The following is a 22,021-nucleotide window of genomic DNA, read 5'->3' as shown; positions in this document are numbered from 1 at the left end:
TTAAATATTTAGCGGAGGAAATAATGCAGTATTTTAAATATTGGAGACCATACGTGTGTGACATTACTCTGTCTCTGTTGTAATTTGCTGTACGTTTTTCATTTAGTCAAATAAATTTGAAGGGAAGTTGCTTGCATTATGACACCACGTGTTGCCTGTTCCAAAATTGAATTGCTTATACATTAAATGACAGTGTACAATATGACAAATGAATGAATACTAATTTGATTGGTAAGAAAAAGAATTTATTCATCTGGCAGACCCTCCATCCAAATTGTGTTAGATTTCTCGGTCCCGCTGAATTATATACGTTTTTTTAAAAATAAATTATATAAAAAGTCTTAAATTATGTGTAAGTATTCTGATAAGTATTTACTCCGTGGTATGGTGTTTTTTCATTTTTTTTTTTTTTTTGCAATAAAAGTACCTGGAATATGGGGTTCAGAAAAACCGGACAACTTGAAGCGATGATGTGCGACAGGATGTAGATACCTCTGGAAGCGCAACAACGCTATTCCAACCAGAACACAAGTAAGAGCGTGCAGTACCTGTACTCGTATTTAAATCTGCCTCGTCTAACTGCAACAACAGCGTATCTGAGTCCGGTTCTGTTCATTGAACTACAATATATAGCACTAGGGAGGAAAATCTACTGGCACTTCATTACACATGTTTCAAGAGCTAACAATAAAAACGATTCATGAATCATGAACTAATGGAAGGGAGTTACTGATGTTCACATTTGGATGCAAAAGCAAGACAATCATATGGGATATGAAAATATAGGGAACTATCCAGGGTCGATGCTTCAAATTATCAATAAGACAAATGTGTGAAGGTTATGTTTCATTAATATGTACTACCAATTTCATATTCTTCTCTTGAGCTTTTCATATATAAGCACCTCCTCAGGTCATATGAAGTCCTACAGATCCATAATTAGTTGTACACGAACTTTATTACTTGGGAACATCCCCTCTGAATATCCTCCAGGGGCCTCCATAGAACTTTGGTTTCATTATTGGCACTGCTTCTCCAGGGTGTTCTTCCCAGTATTTTTCCTGCTCAAATTTGTGGAATTAAAGTCAGAACAAAAACAGAGAAAAATGATAACTCAGGTCAACTGGATGGTGTGGTAAAAAATTCATATATAAAGAGGAAAAGCCACTATTCTGAAATAGCTATGACAGCTGTTGATGTAGAGAGAGACATTATAAAATTATTTAGAAGAATTAAGAGAGAACCAAAGAAGCATTAGTACAAAGTTAAAATTTCCATATATGACATGTGACAACTCTTCCTTTCCTCAACACATGCCCACAAAATATGAACTAGCACTCGATGCCTAGTAAAAGCAGCCTAGAGTTGGATTCAGGTTCTTATGTTCTTTATCAACAATGATCAAAAATGACTTTTCTTTACGGTATAATTTACAGCTGCATACAGTCTAGAACACAGAACATATATTTTAACCTTTAACCACTGATTAGCAAGAAAAACAGTTCATGGAACTGTAAAAGAGGAGCTACTGCTAATTTTACCTTGTGGAGTTGTTCCGTAATTGCTGCACCAACAACCCCAGTGTAGAAGGCAGAGATGTAGATAGTGACAAGAGGGGTAAAAGTTTTTGGTCGCCGATATGGATCAATCATGTCCCAAAGAAGAGTTTTCTCCCATTTTGAGTACACGTGATCTGCATATCTTCTCCACAGATAGCTAGACATCTTCACAGGCCTCCGTGTTCGCTGAGATTCACTGCAAAAGTACAATTCAAATTATGATGATAAGAAAGACATTTTTTTGCAGAAATATACAGAGTTTATTTAAATAGGTAAAGCAATTATAACATGCATATCAAAATCGTAAAAAACAAGTAGTTTGAATGCATGTGCATTATTGTGGATGAACCTCGCACTTGTGAATCCAAATTTGCACAATTGGTAAGATTCAGCAGCTGATATATAAGGTCATTCGGCATTTCTGAATAAAAGTTATCTGAATGATTAAAATATTTGAATAATCTGAACAAATCATAAATCTGAATTTTGAATGATTTATATTATTTGTTAAAAAAATTGATCAAATGTCTGAATAATAATATAATACATATTGTCCTTACTAAAATATAATATATTATTATTATATCTCTTTTTAATTGATTGTAATTTATCAATCTTCGTTACTATCAGATTTATACTATTTTTCCTATTATTTTATTGCTAGAAAAAAAACTGATGCTAATTATTTATGTATTAGGCATTTAGACATAAATATTAATATAATATAGATTAAAAATATCAATCATGCTATTATGTATAGAACAAAAACAATACGAATTTATCACAAACCACTTGAATTATAAAATAGTAATAGTTGTAAGCATCGGAGCTATGAATCTACCTCCAATGCTCGATAGTCAAAAAGCTTTCTTAACACATCAGCTAAATTAATCAATCAGCAATATTTGAATTGTTCAGTTAAAAATAATGTTAATCCAAATGAGCTTAGCAGATGAGTCGGTCAGATTCTGCATTATTCAGCTTCAGTAAACAGCAAACAAATGGGCAGCATACTGATGAAACAATTTTTGAGCAAAACATAGGGCTACATAGATGAATGTGAAGAGGGTTTAGATGACAAGGGAGAAATGAACCAAGTGGATATGCAGTTTGCAACAAGAGCTGAATCTTACTAAAAACTAAAATGCAGCTCATATAACAAAGCAGGGCAACTACTTGAAATATCATATTTAAGAGGGATTTCCTAGACACCCCCGGGCAGGGGTAGCAATTTCGGGTAACGGGTCGTGTTTGTGTCAGCAATCGGGTCGATTTCGGGTCAAGCTAAAATCACTTAAAATTGAATAAAACCGAAAATTGAAGTTATTAGAAAAGAAATTCTAGTTTCGGGTCATTTCGGGTCCATTTCGTGTCAATCGGGTGATTTTCGGGTTATTTTCGGGTTTTGTCTCAGTAAATCGGGTTACGGGTTCGAGTCGGGTTCAGGTCGTGTCTGATATTGCCACCCCCGCTGCTTGTATACACAAGAAAACTTCAACCATGTTCAAAAACTTACAATCATCCCCACAAATGCTTTGACCATAATCAAACACAGCATTAGTGTTCCAAAACTTGCAAATACATGCTACAAGGAATCTAAACTGCATTCCTTTTATCAACTCAGAGAAGGACCCATCAAAATTAATCATCTACAACTCTACCAATGGTAAAGCGAAGACATTCAAAGTTCTCCATAGCATATCCAACAATGCACTTAGATTATTACAACTATCACTTTAAATTTGCAATATATCTTTTAAGTATAATCCCACTCCTCCCAAGAACCAACCCTAATGAGGCTAAAATCACAAACTACATATGTACCCGAAACATTTCTTTCCTAAGATTAATTTTGCCTACCCTTTTGTCAACTCACACACTTGCGAATGTCGAAAACCATCACTGACAACTGCATAAAATACCAACACAAAATCTCTAACAAACCCAACAAAGTTCACATTTTTACAAACACCTGGTCTGCATAAAAATAAAACTACTTCCATACAACAAACCCACATAATAGGCTATACATACAACCAAGATTCAAGACTTTGAACATCATAACAATCAGAAAGTGATAAATTCAACCCATCAAATTTAACAAATGAAATTATTTAAAAAAGGTTTTGTTTAAAGCTAAGCTTGGTGAAATTACAGCAGAAAAGTATTAAAAACAGATCAAAAGAAGGAAAATAAAAACCTTGTCGGCGCCGGAGAACTGCAACGGCGAGTGATCGGAGTGACAAATGATGAGCCAATTTGAGTAACGGTCCTCACAGAAGTATAATTGACCTTTTTCTGTAGAATCTTTTCTTTTAAAATTTAGGGTTTTTTCAAAAAATATATTCTTTTTTACTTTTTTAAAATCTGTAAAATATTAAAAAAATTATTTTTTATAGATTTTTCGCAACCAAATGTAATCGGATGCAACAAATTATATAAATTATTTTTATAAGTGACTTTGAATTGATGCATATAACTGTTTGGTTAAAGTTCTCTTCGTTTTTTCCGATTCAGTTGTATAATTTGAGAATTTTCGTACGATATGAATCCTTTTGCATAAGAAGTGTTTGATTGTGGTTCCGAGAAGGAGATAGTTCGATCATTTATGTGTTTAAACTAATTGGATTATATGTTCTGTTTTTGCATACCAAGTGCTTGATTTTAGTTCTGAGTGGGAGAAGTCATTTATTGAATTTTTAAACCAGTTGGGTATTGTTATACTACATTATGTTTGATTGTGTTAAATTACTGTGTGTAATTGTGTTAAATTAGTACGTGTAATTATTGTGTGACTCTCAATCTACTTTAACAGCTCTCAACCCAATATACGCACTGGGTTTCAAAATTCAAACAAATCCACCACATCTCAAAATTCAAAAAACAAAGAACATCTTTCTCCTAATTGTTCCTAGGAGAATCTCAATATGCAGCAGCTGAAGCGAACGAAAAAGATAAAGATTGTGTCGATGAATCTGTTCAAGAACCCTTACTTTTTAATCTTACTTTTTAATATTTGTAAAATTTTTAATGCTATCATGCAGTCAAAGTGTTGAAAGCAGAATGACAAAGAGACGGGAAGATTGTGAAGTTTGCAAGGATGATAGCACTTCTTCGAGTGACAGAGAGACGGGAAAATAGGTTCATATTCTTCGAGTGAATGGTCCTTTTATAGTGCTGCATCTTAGATACGAGATTGATATGTTTGCTCACTCAGGTTGTATGCATGGCTGCACAACGGAAGAAGCCGACAAGCTGAAGCAATTAAGGTGATTTTGGTATTAAAGTGAGCCTTAGCCAGCAATCACCTCAAGTTCTGCAGATTTAAATGGAGGTGCAGAGGAAACTTCATGAGCAAATTAAAATAAAAACCTCTTTGTGATCGTACCATTATCTTTTCGAATTCATTTTATGATATTACAGGAATCTTATATAGATGATTTGGTACAGATCTACGAGACGATGGTTCTGCTATAAAAAGAGCAAGCTATGGCAAGTGCAAAACTGGTGAGCATAAAGATTTGCCAAGAAGGTTTTTAAAAATGATTAGGAATAAATAATATCCTGTTTTTGATAGTTATGTTTCTAACAATGATTGATATTGTCTTTATTCAGGTAAGCGGGAAGGTTTCTTACAATGAGTGCAAGTTAGACAATCTCAATTCTCACAAGGTATCAGCTTACATAAGCCACTATGACTTGCATACTCCTGATAATAGTAAAAAAAACAATTGAATTTTCTGCCCATTGTCAAGGTGTCGAAAGTAGAAAATATGACAACAAAATGAAAGTCGGTTCGTTTCTTCACACACCATTTTCATCTTCTCAAATTCACAGGCTGCTGCCGTCTCGATCAGAGCTATTACGTGCTGTTCTTGCTGCTGATGTAGTTGGGTAAGAAATTTTATATGTAGTTTATAGGCTTGCAATCATATTAATTATCATAGCACAATGAGTCGGTTGCTGATTTTAAATCATAGGTACGATAACTGCAACTAGGCTCATCATAATACCGTTATACTGAGGGGAGTGACATAATTAAAGGTAATTAGGTAGGAATTAGGAGTCAATTTTGCTAGCTGAATGTTGTAGATTCTAGACAATCTGATTTCTGCAGAAGTATATATATATTATTTGTGTAATCTTTTAATGCCTACCTCATAATTAAGCATGATCATGCTTTACCAATAATGCTGTAGTTACTGATACCATTCTCTATACTCTGTATATACAATAAAGCTGATTTGTAGTATGGTGACTGCTTATTATGTTTAGCTTGGGTATTATTGTATTAATAAGAGCTCCCCTTTATGAGTTTACCAATGTTAACATATATGTACTTGCATATCTTTTTTTCCCCCCTTATTATTTGTAATAAGCTGCAATAACTAAATGATGATTTCCCTTTTTAGATTCCATACCTATGACTATGCAAGGCACTTTGTTAGTGCATGTGCTAGAATTCTCGGACCGGAGGGTACACCTGAAGGAGTGGAAGATCAAGGAAGGCTGACCCGTGTGGTCGCGGTATGCATAAGTTAATATGTACATAGATCGATGTCATCGAGCACTTATATTAACATGTGCAAGCTTTTTCCATTAATTAAATATTTTAATGCTGCCTTTAATTGATAGGTTGGAGAGGAATGAAGTTTGAAATGAAATAAGTATGTGTAAAACAATGTAAGTGTAACGTAGGGATGATATATTTAAGTAGGTGAGATCAAAGTTGATGATGTAGCAGACAATATCGGTGAATGATGCGGGTGGGAGAGAAGATCGAATGCATCTGTACACTAGAATATAGTGATCTGAAGTTTTAGAAAGGCATGAACGAAGTTATGGATGTTGTACTTGGATGTTAAGAAAACAGACTTTACTCCCAATCCTGTGAATTTCAGAAGATGGTAACATATAGTTTAGATGTAAAATATTTGTCTCCCATGTAAATTTCTGTTTCGATATGTGTATAATACATGTGTCTGAATGTTTGGATTTTGATGGGTCCATTGTGTGGTTGTGTTTGTAGATTGAGGGAGGGAGAGAGAGAGAGTTGCTATAGGAACAGAATGAGAGAGGTATTGTTTGATCTGAGTAGTTGAATTTCCAGTATTGTCAGTCTTGGACAGAGTTGACATGAGCCATTGAAGTTGACTCCATGATAGAGATGATCCCATGATCGAACTACTCAATAAGCAGGTACGGTTGAAACAGGGATGTTGCAGTGAACAAAAATTCCCATTGCAGAGTGTCCATTTTTCAGAGTGGCATAAAATTCTTGCAATGCACATTCCATTTTAAGTTATTGTGCATCCTGTATGTTCGCCTCTCTGATAGCTGGCCTCACTATTGTAGAAATATCTGTGTTTCAATTTCAATTTTCGTGATGACTTTCAGTAAGAAATCTTAGAGACCAGTCACTCGGAGTCAACATATTACACTCAAGTAACAAAATTCTGATTCATTCATAAGATAGCAGGCAAAGACCCTATCATAGAAAAACAGTTAATAGTTAAATTATTTCATTTTTACTGTATATAATATATTTTAAAATTCTATACTTCATTTAAAATATACATCTTTAGTAACAAATAAATCCAAATCAAAAGAAATTTCAAATGTAAGCTCAGTCTTATTGAAATAAATTACTTCCTGCCTTAATAAACATATAAGTGTGCTGAATTTTTTAAGACTTATCTCCGGAGTTTGTACATCTTTTTGTCACTTATATCAGAATTTATATTTTATTTTCTGAAATGCCTAATTTGTATAAAATGATTTATGTCCATATTGTAGAACGAAGGAAAAAGAAAATATATCATTTTTTATTTAGTGTATAATAAAACTTAAAATTCATATATTATATTTTCGATTAAATTTTCCACTCCAACATAGGACCTTTATTAAAATAGCAACTTAAGAAAACGTATAAATATATTATTATTATTTTGTCTTTTCTTTCTTGCTCAAATTTATATATTAAATTATAAATATAAAATTTATAATAATTAAATCAGAATTTAATAGTATGTGTTTTGTGATTGACTAGAGTGAAAATCCAAAGAGAACTCAAACAGTAGAGATCTTTCACGATGATGGTTCAGATTCGGCAGAAGAAACTCAATTTTCACCTTTTTAACTTAAGAATGGGTGTAAAGGGTCGCGCTCAAGAGAGAACCAGTCCTTAAAATAGAACCATAAAACCACTAAGGTTCTGCTGCAGAACCTTAAATTTTGAATAGCTTTTTAGGATCTAAATCTAAATACATGTTTTTTTTTTTTCATATTTTTCATCGTTGTGTGTGTTCAAAAATAATTTTAAACTATAAAACATAGATATTGACATTTTTTGCATGTGAAATTCTGCTCAGAACCAGTTTTGATGCCTGCAACTTTAGATCAACAAATACTTAAATAAAATACTAATTAAACCAAGACAATCCCCTGATCTGGAGAACAAAACCACAAAACAGAATAACTCGGACCACTTTATAAAATAAAATCATCTGGAACAACGAGAAGATCTAAGAAAACGAAGGTCAAATCAAAAAAGGTTTTGAATGTTTTGATCCGAAAAATAAACTAAGGTAAGAGTTTCAAGGTTCCCTCTCTAATGATTAGTAACAAAAAAACAATTAAATTTATTTTTTTTAACTGCTCGAGAAGCTGGCATTTGAAATCATATCAACTCAAATTAATGTTCACGATGATTATGAGAGTAATATATTTTTCATCCACAAAATCGGAAAAATTGTTTCATTAAATATTTTTTAATTGTATTTCTTTCTCAAAATCTTTGCATAATTAATTTTAATTAAAAATCATCTCTATAACCATGCGTAGCGGGCAAAAAATCCTAGTTTGAGTAACGGTCCTCACAGAAGTATAATTGACCTTTTTCTGTAGAATCTTTTCTTTTAAAATTTAGGGTTTTTTCAAAAAATATATTCTTTTTTACTTTTTTAAAATCTGTAAAATATTAAAAAAATTATTTTTTATAGATTTTTCGCAACCAAATGTAATCGGATGCAACAAATTATATTAACTTACGAGGAACCACATACTATATTATTAGAAATCACATATTATATTATTTTTTCAAAAAAAAATTTAAGAGCACCCTTACAAATCATATTTGGTAAAGTTGCAAAGTTGCTTTTGGGTGTGGACACTAATTTCATAAATATTTTTGATAGATAGTTAAGTTATAAGAAAATTAAAAAAACATAACATTCGTAAATAAATTTATGAAAATTAATTAGGAATGATTTTATGTCCAAAACCTTCCTTTTTTAAGTTTATTTTAAAAGAACTTAAAAAAATGCAAAAAATGAAAAACAACAATTTTAAAGTTCTAAAAATTTTAAAAGAAAGAACAAAAGATTTTCTACAAGATTCAAAAGAACCAAAAGGGGTGATTATTAAAGACGTTTAGGGTTTCATTTTTCTTTATAGGTTTGAATTAACTAGCTTTCTTTTTCTTTTTTTCATTGCAAATATTGAAATATAATATGAGAAATCAGCCAAACCATCTCTACAATAGTAAAATTAGAGTCCTGGAAAGAATAAATTGTATTCTTGTAAAAAGTTATATTAATTTGAACACTTTTTTATTTATAAACAGTTAAAAATAAACTTAATTAATTAAGCAAAACCCTTTTTCAATTAAAAAATTGAATTCATAAACTTTTAACTTTAATATTTAGACCTAGAAAGAGGGCTAAATATGAATCAAATGGATCCAGACAAGAAAAAGTAATCTGTGTGGAAAGGATAGTTAACAGTTGGCTTTGTTAAAGACAGGGCATTCATTAAGATTTGAAATCTTGTTGAGTTTATAATCATGTGCCCTGGCTTCTGTACCACACCCATAACTTATAAAGTTCCAAGCCAGAAATGCAAAAGCCTCGTAAACAACCTCTGATTGCTATTATTTCCATATGAAACTACAAATATACATAAAAAATAGATATAACCCTTCTCACTGTAACTGTGACAGAGTAAAAACTAGGGATACAAACTATAGACAGATACTTGAATCAAGAAAATCAATCTTCAAGAAGTGCCCGCTTGTTTATCCTTTGGAGCAGAGACAGCTTCAAGGTTAAGATCTCCAACACCTCTCGGCGGTCCAATGCTGCAGCGATCTGTATTGTGCATCTGGATAGCGTCCTTAATCTTTTGAAACTACAATATGGTTTTATTTGTATTAGAGAGTATTGGATTCATATGGCTCTTTGTTAAGTACCATAGAACAAATCAAATTCGCTAGATTAGCACTAATCAAATCCAGCATATACAACTTCAATATCCTTGATCTTTTTTCCAAATTTAGGTGAACTTTCTGTAAGCAACATGCTTAGTTTAAGTATGCAACTTAATTCTTACTGATATGCTTTTTTCTTTTCGTTTCCTAGCTATATCACATACAAATTGAAAGGATTTCTAAACTGATATGCTTTCTTTTTCTTTTTGGCTATGAGTCTTGAAAAATGAATATGGGGAACTGAGTATAAAAAAACCACAAGTTGACTTACTTTGGCAAGTGAACAGGAAAATGCTTCAAGCTGTCCATCGGCTCCACGGTAGAAGTGAAAAAAAGGAAGCACCCTCACATTCAAATTTTTACACATAGGCTTGTTCTCATCGAAATTGACTTTCAAGAACATGATTTCAGGATGTTCTTGTGCTGTTCTGCAGAGCTAGGAAATTCAACACTATATTATATCAGATAGTAGTTTAAAATCACCAATAGTAAGAAGCAGAAACAATACTAAACAATGAAGATCGAACTCCTAATATATGGATCTGGCGGAGCTGCATTATCCTAACTTGTGCTAAACATTGTAGTATAAGCAAAATGTCATTCAGGAGGCCTGCTACTAGAGTACTTCTGAGAACAGGTATGTCTTCCTGATTGGCAATATTTAACAAAATTATAAATAAAATTCTACACTTGGTATGCATAAAGTGTATTTTCTCGTTTATGAGTGGAAGCAAGGAGACAATGGTGATGGACGTGCTTATTTGTTCAGGAACTGACATGATCGCCGGTAGAATGTTAATAAAGTATATAATCCGTGTGATTCTTAATATGTGCCTACGCCACTGCTCCAAAGGTTCACATTACTGCATATTTACTTTATGGCATGTTTGGGAATTTTAATTTCATTTGAGACTTTGGATTTGATCAAATGACATGTTTGGACACACACAAAAAGTTGGATTTAAATTTCATTTGAAATCCTACTCCATTATCCAATAGAAAAATAATTCCAAGTCGAAAAGCGATAATTTGAAATACTCAATCAATAGTACTCTTCAAATGCAAATATTAACGCCTCAACTCCAAAAATTTCTCACTTACCGGTTGGCATCAATTGTTGCACAAACACACACACACATGCACTGATACACACACACACACACACACATTTTAATGTGTAGACTATGTTGTGAGGGAATAAAAGCAATTAGAAAACAAACAAGAAAAAAGTTCAATTACACAAAGCACCCCCACTAGAATACATCTTTCTCTCTATACCGTGCAAATACATACTTTTATAGCTGCAGATGGACAGATATTCAATCCATGAATTATGAAAGAACAAGTAGGATCTATATACCATATCATCTAAGACCGGGAAATTTATATTTTTAATTTTTAGGTGCTAACATACAGCAGGCGGCAGGTGTTATTATTACTTATTACAATATTTTTCCAGTTGAGCATACTGCACAAATAAGATTAATGAATTTTTGATTTATTCAAGAAGATGATCAAAACAGTTCTAAAGGAAAACTACCACAAGGAAACAGGGATGAAAGAACAAAAATAATCACGGGGTATTGATCTCAAAAAAGTTGAATTTAGAGTGTGTGACTGACCAATGTCTACAGGATAATCTGAAACTCAAAAAGCGGATTAATTGATGGCTACCTTCGGAAATAGTGCTCTACAAGAACCACACCAGGTGCCGTAAAATTCAACAATTACTAGTCTTTCTCCAGCCTGACTCAAAGCATTCAAAAAGTCTTGTGTCGAATGAATGTCTATCATGTTCGGCCCAGCAGTTTTTTCCCACCATTTTGGCTGATCAGTTTCAGCAATAGTTGCTTGTACCTGAAGCAGATTTTCCACCCAATGAAGGCAGTACATTTGTTATAAACCAATTATATAAGCAATAAAACGTAATCAAAGAGCACAAACTGACTACAGAAAATTAATAAGTAGTGAACTAGTGATGCATGTATTAGAATGCTTACAAACAGATTCCTACTAAATATTAATTATAAAGTCAATAGCACCCGTGATGTACCAGAAATTACAAATATAAGTCCAACAAGATATCATATGTAAGCACTCGGCATATTTGAACGTGAACTGAGAAAGCTCACATATATATACAAGACAAACATCTAGCAGGTTGGTTTACTTATCAATTACATTTAGATTATTCTAAAATTTTTCATGAGCAAACAACCAGTGAATCATAAATAATTATGCGACAGTGATCAGTCGTACAAGAACCCATATTTAAGCAACACATGACACATGTCACAAATATACACAGAAAACGTACAGTAGCTTGGTTCATTTATCAATTACATGCCTAAATCAAATTTGAGCAATTCAGGAGCTAAAAACAACTGACGATTAAACAAATCAGAGAGTCATAACACACACACACACACACACACACAAATATATCCATCTTACTTCAATTGCGATAGCTGAGAGTGCATAAATTGAGATAAGTAGGGCTACTTCTTGACATTATTGTATAAAACTCCCTTCAAGGGTATGGTAAGTAAATGTGGGTGTTGGGGCATCAAAACTCAAAAGAGTCTAAATTTGTAGATGAAAAATAAGTTAGTATATAGACGAAATGTTCTGACTAACACTTTGACATAGAGTGTATATGATTAATGGTAATTTGGAAATTGTAGTGCAAAAGAGATGTTGTATATGAATAGGGCATTCCTAAATAGGATAATCATTGTGGAAAAAGGGCATGGACGATGGATTCAAAATATAAAGTATCTGACCATAAGAGCATCTCCAACGGCGTTGGCTATAATCGTTGGCTAAACGGGACCTATAAGACATTATGTAAAATTTGCTGAACCTGTAAGACATTTTGTTTCAATGGTATTGGCTATATTGGTTGGCTATAATTTAAAAATAGTATGTTATTAATATTTTAGATTGTTAAAATAGAATATATCAGTTCAATATGGTAATAAATGATGTGCAATCTTCCTACAGATTTCTTACAAACCTGTAGTGGTTCGACAAATTTAGCCATCCATAGGAGGTTGGCTAAAATTATAGACAACAGCTGGGTATGGTTGGAATTGAGTTTTTCGAGCTGGTGGCTAATTTTTTTTATTTTTAGTATGCCAACTCACCTTTTAGCTAAGGGTTTTCAATGATTGGAGATGCTCTAAGGCAGATTTGGCAAAATGCAAAAATATGTGACAAGGAAAAGTAAGACTTTCGCCATTTAACTACATAGAGCTTTTCAGGATGTTCAATACTGAAATAAGTATTTGTATGTCCCCGACAACATGCCAATGAGTGTAAAAGACTCTTCAATGAGCTAAAGCAAATAGATAATATACTATCGGTTTTTCTATGGTGTGCCCATGGGCACATGTTAAACACTAAAATCTATAAATTTGGATGGTTTTGATTGGTTTACACTCCTTAATAATGATGGACCCCCTTGCATTTAAAATAACCACACCAATCAAAACCTCCCAAATTCATAGATTTTAGTGCTTAGCATGTGCTCATGGGCACACACTAGACAAACCCATATACTATTCATAGAGCCTGTTTGCCTGAGCTTTGGGCTTAAAGTTATTTTTGATTTTATCCTGAAAAATGTCTATTATGTCTATTTGTGTCATAAGCTCGAAATTGACTTAAAGATTGAAATAAGCCAGAAACTGGCTTAAAGTCGGAACTTAGTAGGATGTACTCCCTCCATCCCATTTTAAGTGTCCACTTCGTAAATTTCACACATATTAAGAAACAATTAATATAATGTTTTTATCATTATCTTCACACACCTATTCACCTTGGTTATTTATAAATATTAATTACGCATAGCATTACTCCTACTTAAATACTCTGTAGTTTACCTTTCTTCACTTCAAATTATACTCCCTCCGTCCCACAATATAAGTCTCTTTTGGAAAAAAAATTTGTCCCGTAATACTTGTCCACTTTAATTTTCCAATGCAAATATATTGACATTATTCCAAAATTACCCTTGTTTAAAGTTGTATAACAATTAATAAGGGTTAAATAAGAGTCTACATTCATGCATTTATTAGGGGCACAAGTGAGAAATTTTTATCTAATTAATGTTTTCTTAATATGCGTAATTTTTTCAAAAGAGACATGTATTGTGGGATGGAGGGAGTACTATACATTCATATTTCCTGCATTAATGAATTTATGAGGGGGTTTGTTGGTTGTATTTAATACTATATTGAAACTAGTAAAAAAATTACATGGGTTAAAGAGTATGACACATATTTTGGGATTTTTTTTTTTTGGCAAAGTAGACACTTAAAGTGAGATGGAGGGAGTACTTTTTTTAAAAACATATTCTATTTCTATGATTTTTCAATAAAAGTCAGTTTCATCACTTAAATAATTAACCTATTAAATTTATTTTTATTATTACATTTTTAATAACTCATTAGTCACCTGTAACACACAATCTAAGCTACGCACTTATCACATTAAGTCCCTATAATCCCCGAGCCATTTTTAAGTTTACCCAAACGGTCTCATAGTATGGAAACAAGCTAAGTTTCACACCTACATTTCTTGCAATAGTCTTGCAATAGTACCCACTAAAAATTTTGTCAATCGTATTTCTCATGTTATTACCAAGCTACCAATGAAACATTGCAAGAACTAAGTTTATAGTAAAAAGAAATATTATTTTCCATTTGGTTGCTATTTATTTACCTGAACTAAAACAGATAGTTTTACTTACCATATCATAACAAACACAATAAACGTTTTTCACTTATGTCCACTAATATAATCGTTGTAAACTGTCTAATCACCCTAATTTCGCAGAATTTTAAGTTGCTCAACTTACAAGAAACCCGGTACCAAGATTTTTCATAGATCAAAGGCAACAAGTTCAGTTTTCAGCAACAATAATTCAATAAGTTAATCACATAACATTACTGTATGATCATCAAAAAACCGACTTTGGATATCAGAGAAACATAATAACTTCAATAGATTTTGTAGAGTTCCATAAGGGGTATTTAAGTCCCAAAATCCTATAACCTACATACAAGTACAGCTCGCTAATTCATTCAAACATTATATCGTATCCAATTTCAAATCTCACAAACAATTCAAGAATTCATCTACCCTAACCGTCATAAGCATCATATGCACTAAAATTGCAACAATACACACATATACAGCAACATTTATGACTAAAGGTGAAAACTTTACCTTAAAAGATGGCAAATCCCTTCTGGGTATTTTCGATAATTGAGGAACAAAATCACAAGTTGAAGATAAAGAAGAATTAACAGCAACACTAACAATTTTCTTGAAAAATCTTGGATTGGGGTTTGGACTAGGATACAGAGAATTCAAAGATGTCAGTAAAGAACAAGAAGATGAAAGCCTTAAGGAATTAAAAGATAATCTAATCACATCAGCCATTGAACAGAGAAATAGAAATCAATATATAGTAGTGTATATATAGGTGTGTGTATCACATGAGTACAAAGAAGTTGTGTTTGTGAACCATACAAAAACCCTTTTAAATTTTCAAGAATTCATGAATGGATTATATGTACAAAAACCAAGTTGTGTGTGTATGTATTTTTGTTGTTTTGAGTTTCTAATTTGGTTGGTTTTGAGGATATATGGATATGATTCATATGAATCGTAGATGAATATGTTTTGATGCAGACCAAAAGCAAGAATCTTGATCTAGATATGTTTACTTAGATTAAATATCAAAATTGGGAAAAAGTCGAGATGGCCGAGTTGGTCTAAGGCGCCAGATTAAGGTTCTGGTCCGAAAGGGCGTGGGTTCAAATCCCACTCTCGACAATTCTTCCGTTTTTACATTTTACCCTCTGTAAATCAGCTCATCAGTTTTCATTTTCTCGTTTTGTATGTTTCGAGCAGAGTGGTCTTTTTCTTAGAATACCAACATACTGTATGACTCAGTATGAGTGTGATTAAAGCTTTGAAGTTGTTATGTTGTAGAATTTGAAGCCTGAAAAATACCTTTTTTTATTTTGCATCTACTAGCATTGGTCCAGCAATGACTTTGTTCTTCCCACGACAGATAGTATCGCCGCAAAGCCAAAGCTCTGCTCTGATGCTACCAAGATCCCAAACCTAGTCATAAGCGATCCACCTAGGGCGTCTGCTTAAGAACCTCAAAAGTTTTTCATTAAAATGCTTGATTCAATGGTCGCTGTTTCACATAGAAGTACTTGAGTGAAGTGTAATGAGCTATAAGATGATGCATACTACATCATATGCATAACTAGATATAACGAGCCGGAGATTTGTACATAATTCGTTACGAGTACATAGCCTCACCAACAATAGAGCAATTTTTGACAAAGTTTTCAAATACAAAAGCAGCACATCATTGTTGAACTTGAACAATAGTCTGGCCCATCAGTATAATTATAATTATAATATATGAGGTTCTGACAAACATAGTAAAGTACATCAAAGACAGAAAAAGTAGTACTTCTATCTTTTCAGCGTTAACTTCCCTGCGTAAATAGTGTTACACAGACGTATATGATATCCGAAACAATGACTGCTATAGAGTTTATTTGATATCAGCCCCCATGCAAAGTTGAAATAAACACTACAACATCCTTCTCTTCTAGAAGCGTATCGAGTTGACCACTTAGTTCCCAGTCACAATCATTTACAAGAACTAAAACACCGGGCCTCCTGCACAAAGATTACAGAGAAACAAACAAGTCAGATAGAAACCTGCAAGTCTGTGAACATACTAAGTTATGCAGATAAATCATCACTAATCTTCTAATAGCAAATCTAATACAGTAACAATTACAGGGGGGCTTTCACAGAGTTGTTAATTAATGTGATTGTCCTGTAAGTAAAAGAAAACCTGTTCTATGCATGGACTAATAATGCAAGTTGAGGCTTTTTGCATTAATGCCTGATTTATATTATTTTTCCTGCACTAATGTTATGTCTTCAAAAATGCATGTTTTATTTGGCAAATAGGAAGGAAACACAACAGACCAAGCCCTCGAAGCTGGAATTTCAATATAGAAATTTTATGCAAGTATAGAAACATTAATCCATAAGCGAACATGTTCCACATATATCCAAATTCAATGGCACTCCTAAACTGCTGCTGATGTGCTTTTAGGAATTGCCTCAATCTTTTATATGAAACAAGAATCTTAACTTACACTGTATCTCCTTTCATAAACATTTCTGGACGCTCCTTGATCAAATTCTTGCCCACCCAAACTAGCAAATCTTTCATAGTTAACTGTATCAAATACGTAGGCAATGTCACGAGAATATTCTGAACCAACATATAAGCCATTATAGGCCGGAGAAAAAAATTTGACGTATATTTGTGAACTGAAAGCAACTTCCATAAACTTGGCAGGAAAAAGAGAAAAAGAAGCAACTTTCATATAGAAATCACCTTTTCTTCTACATCTTTCTGGTCAACATCGACATTATGGATCTTTACAGAGTCACAAAGCAGCTCCAATCCTCCTCTACATTTGAAGCGTGAAACAAAAGCAATATTTATCTCAATTCATGTTCATCACGCGAAAGAAGTGGAATAAAGACCCTAATCACAAAGAAATACTGCAGAATGCATAATAAGAGCAGTGAAACACACTAAATTATTAGGCTGATAGGCTCTATGTCCATCTACCAGTGAATGATGGATGCTCCAATGCAATACATTAGGTATACATACATATTTACAAACTCAACATCAATTAGTAATTAGGCCTATTAACATCCTTAACAATATCTACAAAATTTGTGACCCCTACCTTTTTCTAATTGCCAGGTACAAGAAATCATCATAATTTAAACCCCGGAAGTAAAATTAAACAGTAGCTTCTCTCAATTTCCAACAAAGCAAAAAATATCATCAACTGTCAACATCTCCTAAACTGTCCAAGATTTTACTCAAGAGCTGGGAATCAACATGGAAACAAAGTACAGACTCCTATAAGGGTAGCTGGGAATGTACGCATACATCTCACCGTCCCCAGACCCCAACTAAACATAGCGGCATGTTTAATTTGGTGTGGTATAGTATAGCTGTATCACAGTACAAAACTTTGCTATAAAATTATAGGCAACATTATTTCACCCAAAATATACACTAAACTACTAAAAATTAGTGAGCTGCTAGACTACACTATCAAGATTAATGCGACAACAGCTTCTAAATCAGCATTATTTTCATCCCTACAACAAACCTCGGCAGAAATTAAATAAATATCTGAAATTCTTAAATAAAAATATGACCTTGACATAAATCAAGAAATTTGACATAAAAACTGAAGCTTGATGGAAACATTAAACAAATTAATGAAAGAAAGAGTTACCCAAATTCAAGAGTGAGCTTCATGTTTAGTGAATTTAGAAAAGCCCCAAGTTCTGTTCTTGATTAAACCCTAATTAGAGTATCTCCCGGCTTCAATGAGAAAAATACAGTGTGAAGTGTGTGGAACACTTCCCCGAATAAAGGAAAAAAGGGGCTGTTGAAAAAAGAAATTCCCAGGACAATGTTCATAGAATCTGAGCTTTTTAATTAAAATTTTATATTATTGTAAGAGATAATATGAAGATATTTTTTCAATATTTTAAATTATATTTAAAAATCAGATGATATTAAGTGTAAATTATTTAAAATTTAATAAAATTTAATTTAATAATATCTAAAAATTGACGGTTCAAACCATCAATTTTTTATATTTATCGGATGATAAATTTTGTAGGATTTTATGTTTTTTCATCAGCTCTACAATATATTATCTCAAATAGTCAAATTAACTAGACTTCCGCATAAAATTATAATAACATAAAATTCATTAAAATTTAGAAATTATTAACAATTGATTAAAATCGGGAATCAAAATTAATATATCGTGAATATTTACTTTCAGGATTTTATCTAAAAAATACACACACATATATATTAAAACATAAGTGACATGTTTTTAGATAACATGTATTCAACTAAGATTTAAAAAAATTATTTATGAAATTCATTTTATAAAATATAAACCCAAAAAAAAACTCATGGCAAACTTGCAGTCGGGTTACTGAACTCAAAAAGTTTTACAAACGGGTCACAGAACTAAATTTAATTGCAGTCAACTCACTGAACTAATAAAAGTTTGCATTTAGGTCACTGCGCCTTTAGGTATCGGTTGACTTTAACGGAATCCGTTAAAAAATAAAAAAACTCTGGAAAAATATTAAAAATTGATTTTCTTAAAAATTCTGAAAACTTAAAAAAAATCTGAAACTTTTGAAAAAACTTTTAAAATATGGAATTTTTTAAAAATATGAAAGTTTATCGAAGTTTAAAATTTTTTTGAAATTATAAAAAATTCAGAATTTTTTCCAAATTTTATTGAAGTTTTAAATTTTCAAATTTTCGAGATTTTTTCGAAGTTTTTACATTTTTTTCATATGTTTTTGAAAGCTTTTCATAAGTTTCAGATTTTTTTTTAAGTTTTCAAATTTTTTTTATAAAAATCAAATTTTTATACTTTTTTTTCAAAGTTTTTTTTTTCTAAAGGATTCCGTTAAAGTCAACTAATACTTAACGGCGCAGTGACCTAAATGCAATTTTTTATTGGTTCAGTGAGTTGACTGCAATTTAAATATAATTCTATGATCAGTTTGCAAACTTTTTGAGTTCAATGACCCTATTGCAAGTTGGCCACGAGTTCAGTGATTTTTTTTGCCTATTAACCTATAAAATATATCAAGATATTTGATTATGATTTTTACTTATGCTATAAAAATTAAAAACTGATAGTATTTAGTAAGAATTTCAAATTATTCTTAAAAATTCGATAGTATTTAATTGAAATAATTTAAAATTTATTAAAATATAATAATATTTAAATTCTGATGAATTTTTTTGAAATTCATAATATACTAAATTGTGTTGAATTATTTAGTGTATTTCTATATTTTTTGAAATCCAATCATAATCCTTGTGATTTTGACTGATTGTGCTTAAATTGCAAAGACTCACATCAATTTTACTACATTTTAAATCAAATCCACATAAAATCAAAATCAGATACAATCCATCTAATTTTATATTTCCGCATAGTTTGTGTTTTTTTGTTGATTAAATGAGGCATACTTATGGAGCAGGCTTTAGCAATCCAAAACTTTAATTAGTAGAATATGCAATGTGCAATGTCAAGTATGTCACAGTGATGCCAAATTTTTAAGATTTCATGGAAGTATATTAGAGTTTATGCATATTTATATCATGTGTTTGAAATTTCAAGTCTTATCAAGTAGATCTATCAAGAAATTACAGCTACCTCCAAACTTTGATTTATTACTTTAACTTTGGAGCCTGGGGGAGAAACACAATGACAAGAACTGCAAGTGAGTACTTAATAAACAGTTCCTTTATTTTGGTAGAATCCTATTACTAGAAATTTTTAGTACACCTGAGGCTTCAGAACAGTCTGAGGAAACGACGAAGTGCCATTGTTAGGTGCGCCCTTTATATTGAGGATCGACGTAACCAAATTGTAAATCTGAACATTCTCAAAAGAAGGCACTTTCTTTCCCTTAGCAAATCTAGGACCATGGCCAATAAAAATGGACCTCATTGAGAATAATGCATTGTCATACCCATGGGCACCTTCACATCCTACACTTTCCGATTTGTTCATTGCCACTGCATATCCTTCGTCGACTAATCCAATTATGGGGGTGATCCGATCACTGTCAGAGTAATGAAGCCGACTAGGCAGGCTCTCTTTGAGATAGACCTTAAGATACTGTCCATTTCCAACTTTTCCAGAGCTCAATGCCTCGTTCATCTTCGCGACAACATCAGCTGGTGAGACGTCAGATGGTGGCCTAATTGAAAGCAATGGATAATATCTTGTAATCCAATTTTCAGGAATTTCAATCCATGGAGCGAATTCGTTAAGATAGATCACTTTCTGATCACATGTGCTAACCATTCCATGATCACCAACCATAATCAAATTAACATCCTCGAAAATTTTTCTTTTCTCTAGGCCAGCAATCATTCTGCCTATCAGCTTATCAACTCGTGCAATTGCGTCAGTGATCTGAGGGTGGTCAGGTCCAAACTCGTGCCCCTGAGTATCCGGATCACTGAGATATAACGTCATGAGTGAAGGTATCTCATTTTTAGGCAAGTCAAAATAGCTCAAAAGTGTATCAACTCGTTCCTCAAAAGGCACAGAAGAATTATATTTCTGACAAAATGCCGCAGGACAAGTCCAATTGCCTTTCTTCACCTCAGAGCCAGCCCAAAAATACGCAGAAGCATTGAGTCCATGATTCACTACAGTCTGCCATAATGGCTCACCAAGCCACCACTTGCCCTCGAGGCGTTTTGTATTAAAGCGCTCACCGCTCTGTGGATCAATAAAAGAGTTATCAACAATGCCATGATAAGCAGGATACAAGCCAGTGACAATAGAGTAATGATTTGGAAATGTTAGTGTTGGGAAAACAGGAATTAGGCCTGTTTCGGCTTCGGTTCCTTGACTAATCAAGCGTTTGATATTCGGGGTTGGGGTTTTGTATTGGTAGCCAAAGCGAAAGCCATCGCAAGAAATCATGATAACAACAGGGTGGGAAAGTTTATTCGATTTACGGGCCTGTCTTAGTCCTCTGGGAGCAGAGGATGCTGCGGTGAGAGTGAAGCAGGTGGCAAAGACGAAGAAAATGGTGGCAAACACTACGCCATAAACGCTCATATGCAACGCTTTAAAGGACTTCATGGCTTGGGGGTTTGAAAGGTTTTGTTGAGTTAGAAAATGAGGCTAAATGAGGAGAGTGATTATAAGCAATTGTGAAGCAGCAGTAGTCAAGTGCTACTTTGGTGGTGTGAAATTTCGTGTTATATGCATTGTTGTTATATAGTGGGATTGTTTTTGCGGTTTTGGTATTGTGTCATGATTTCAATGTTTATCTTTGAAAAAACATAATGCTGCGATCTCTATTGAATGCTTTTCTTTGATTTATGTATACAGCTAAATATTGCATATTATACGCCAAAATTATGAGAGATGGTAGACGTATGCGCAAAAAAATTACTAAGTTTTTAAATACGGATTTTTTGTGGAGTACACATTAACAACCATTTTTTTAGCTCTCATTAAAATGATGACCCCCTGAATGC

At 32.7% G+C, this 22,021-nt stretch overlaps 4 protein-coding genes, 1 long non-coding RNA gene and 1 other non-coding gene across 6 annotated transcripts; 2 read left to right on the top strand and 4 right to left on the bottom strand.

The window, feature by feature from the left end:
• Window positions 1–680: 680 nt before the first annotated feature.
• LOC108213076 (uncharacterized protein At4g29660) lies at window positions 681–3,917 on the bottom strand. Its single transcript, XM_017384822.2, has 3 exons — window positions 3,760–3,917; window positions 1,542–1,755; window positions 681–1,061 (listed from the first exon to the last, which is right to left on the bottom strand). Exons 2-3 carry the CDS (start codon window positions 1,722–1,724, stop codon window positions 960–962), a joined length of 285 nt encoding a protein of 94 aa, XP_017240311.1. The 5' UTR covers window positions 1,725–1,755; window positions 3,760–3,917; the 3' UTR covers window positions 681–959.
• Window positions 3,918–4,081: 164 nt separating this feature from the next.
• On the top strand, window positions 4,082–6,821 carry LOC135151334 (uncharacterized). Its single transcript, XR_010290136.1, has 6 exons — window positions 4,082–4,700; window positions 4,777–4,893; window positions 5,010–5,066; window positions 5,175–5,453; window positions 5,972–6,086; window positions 6,195–6,821. It is a non-coding gene; the product is annotated as an uncharacterized LOC135151334 (long non-coding RNA).
• Window positions 6,822–9,469: 2,648 nt separating this feature from the next.
• Window positions 9,470–15,534, bottom strand: LOC108213056 (thioredoxin-like 2, chloroplastic). Its single transcript, XM_017384789.2, has 4 exons — window positions 15,058–15,534; window positions 11,500–11,682; window positions 10,097–10,261; window positions 9,470–9,746 (listed from the first exon to the last, which is right to left on the bottom strand). The coding sequence occupies exons 1-4, from the start codon at window positions 15,271–15,273 to the stop codon at window positions 9,615–9,617; spliced, it is 696 nt and encodes a 231-aa protein (XP_017240278.1). The 5' UTR covers window positions 15,274–15,534; the 3' UTR covers window positions 9,470–9,614.
• A 54-nt stretch (window positions 15,535–15,588) lies between these two features.
• TRNAL-AAG (transfer RNA leucine (anticodon AAG)) lies at window positions 15,589–15,669 on the top strand. The gene has a single exon. It is a non-coding gene; the product is annotated as a tRNA-Leu (tRNA).
• A 575-nt stretch (window positions 15,670–16,244) lies between these two features.
• Window positions 16,245–18,371, bottom strand: LOC108213075 (ubiquitin-related modifier 1 homolog 2). Its single transcript, XM_017384821.2, has 4 exons — window positions 18,204–18,371; window positions 17,276–17,351; window positions 17,031–17,113; window positions 16,245–16,539 (listed from the first exon to the last, which is right to left on the bottom strand). Exons 1-4 carry the CDS (start codon window positions 18,224–18,226, stop codon window positions 16,422–16,424), a joined length of 300 nt encoding a protein of 99 aa, XP_017240310.1. The 5' UTR covers window positions 18,227–18,371; the 3' UTR covers window positions 16,245–16,421.
• A 1,868-nt stretch (window positions 18,372–20,239) lies between these two features.
• LOC108213022 (uncharacterized) lies at window positions 20,240–21,763 on the bottom strand. The gene has a single exon (XM_017384744.2). The coding sequence runs from the start codon at window positions 21,618–21,620 to the stop codon at window positions 20,295–20,297; it is 1,326 nt and encodes a 441-aa protein (XP_017240233.1). The 5' UTR covers window positions 21,621–21,763; the 3' UTR covers window positions 20,240–20,294.
• Window positions 21,764–22,021: the final 258 nt, after the last annotated feature.

Source organism: Daucus carota, chromosome 3 (genome assembly GCF_001625215.2).
Source record: "Daucus carota subsp. sativus chromosome 3, DH1 v3.0, whole genome shotgun sequence".
Lineage (NCBI taxonomy): Eukaryota > Viridiplantae > Streptophyta > Magnoliopsida > Apiales > Apiaceae > Daucus > Daucus carota.
Note: the sequence above shows the minus strand (reverse complement) of the source record. Positions and strands in the feature narration are given on the sequence as shown.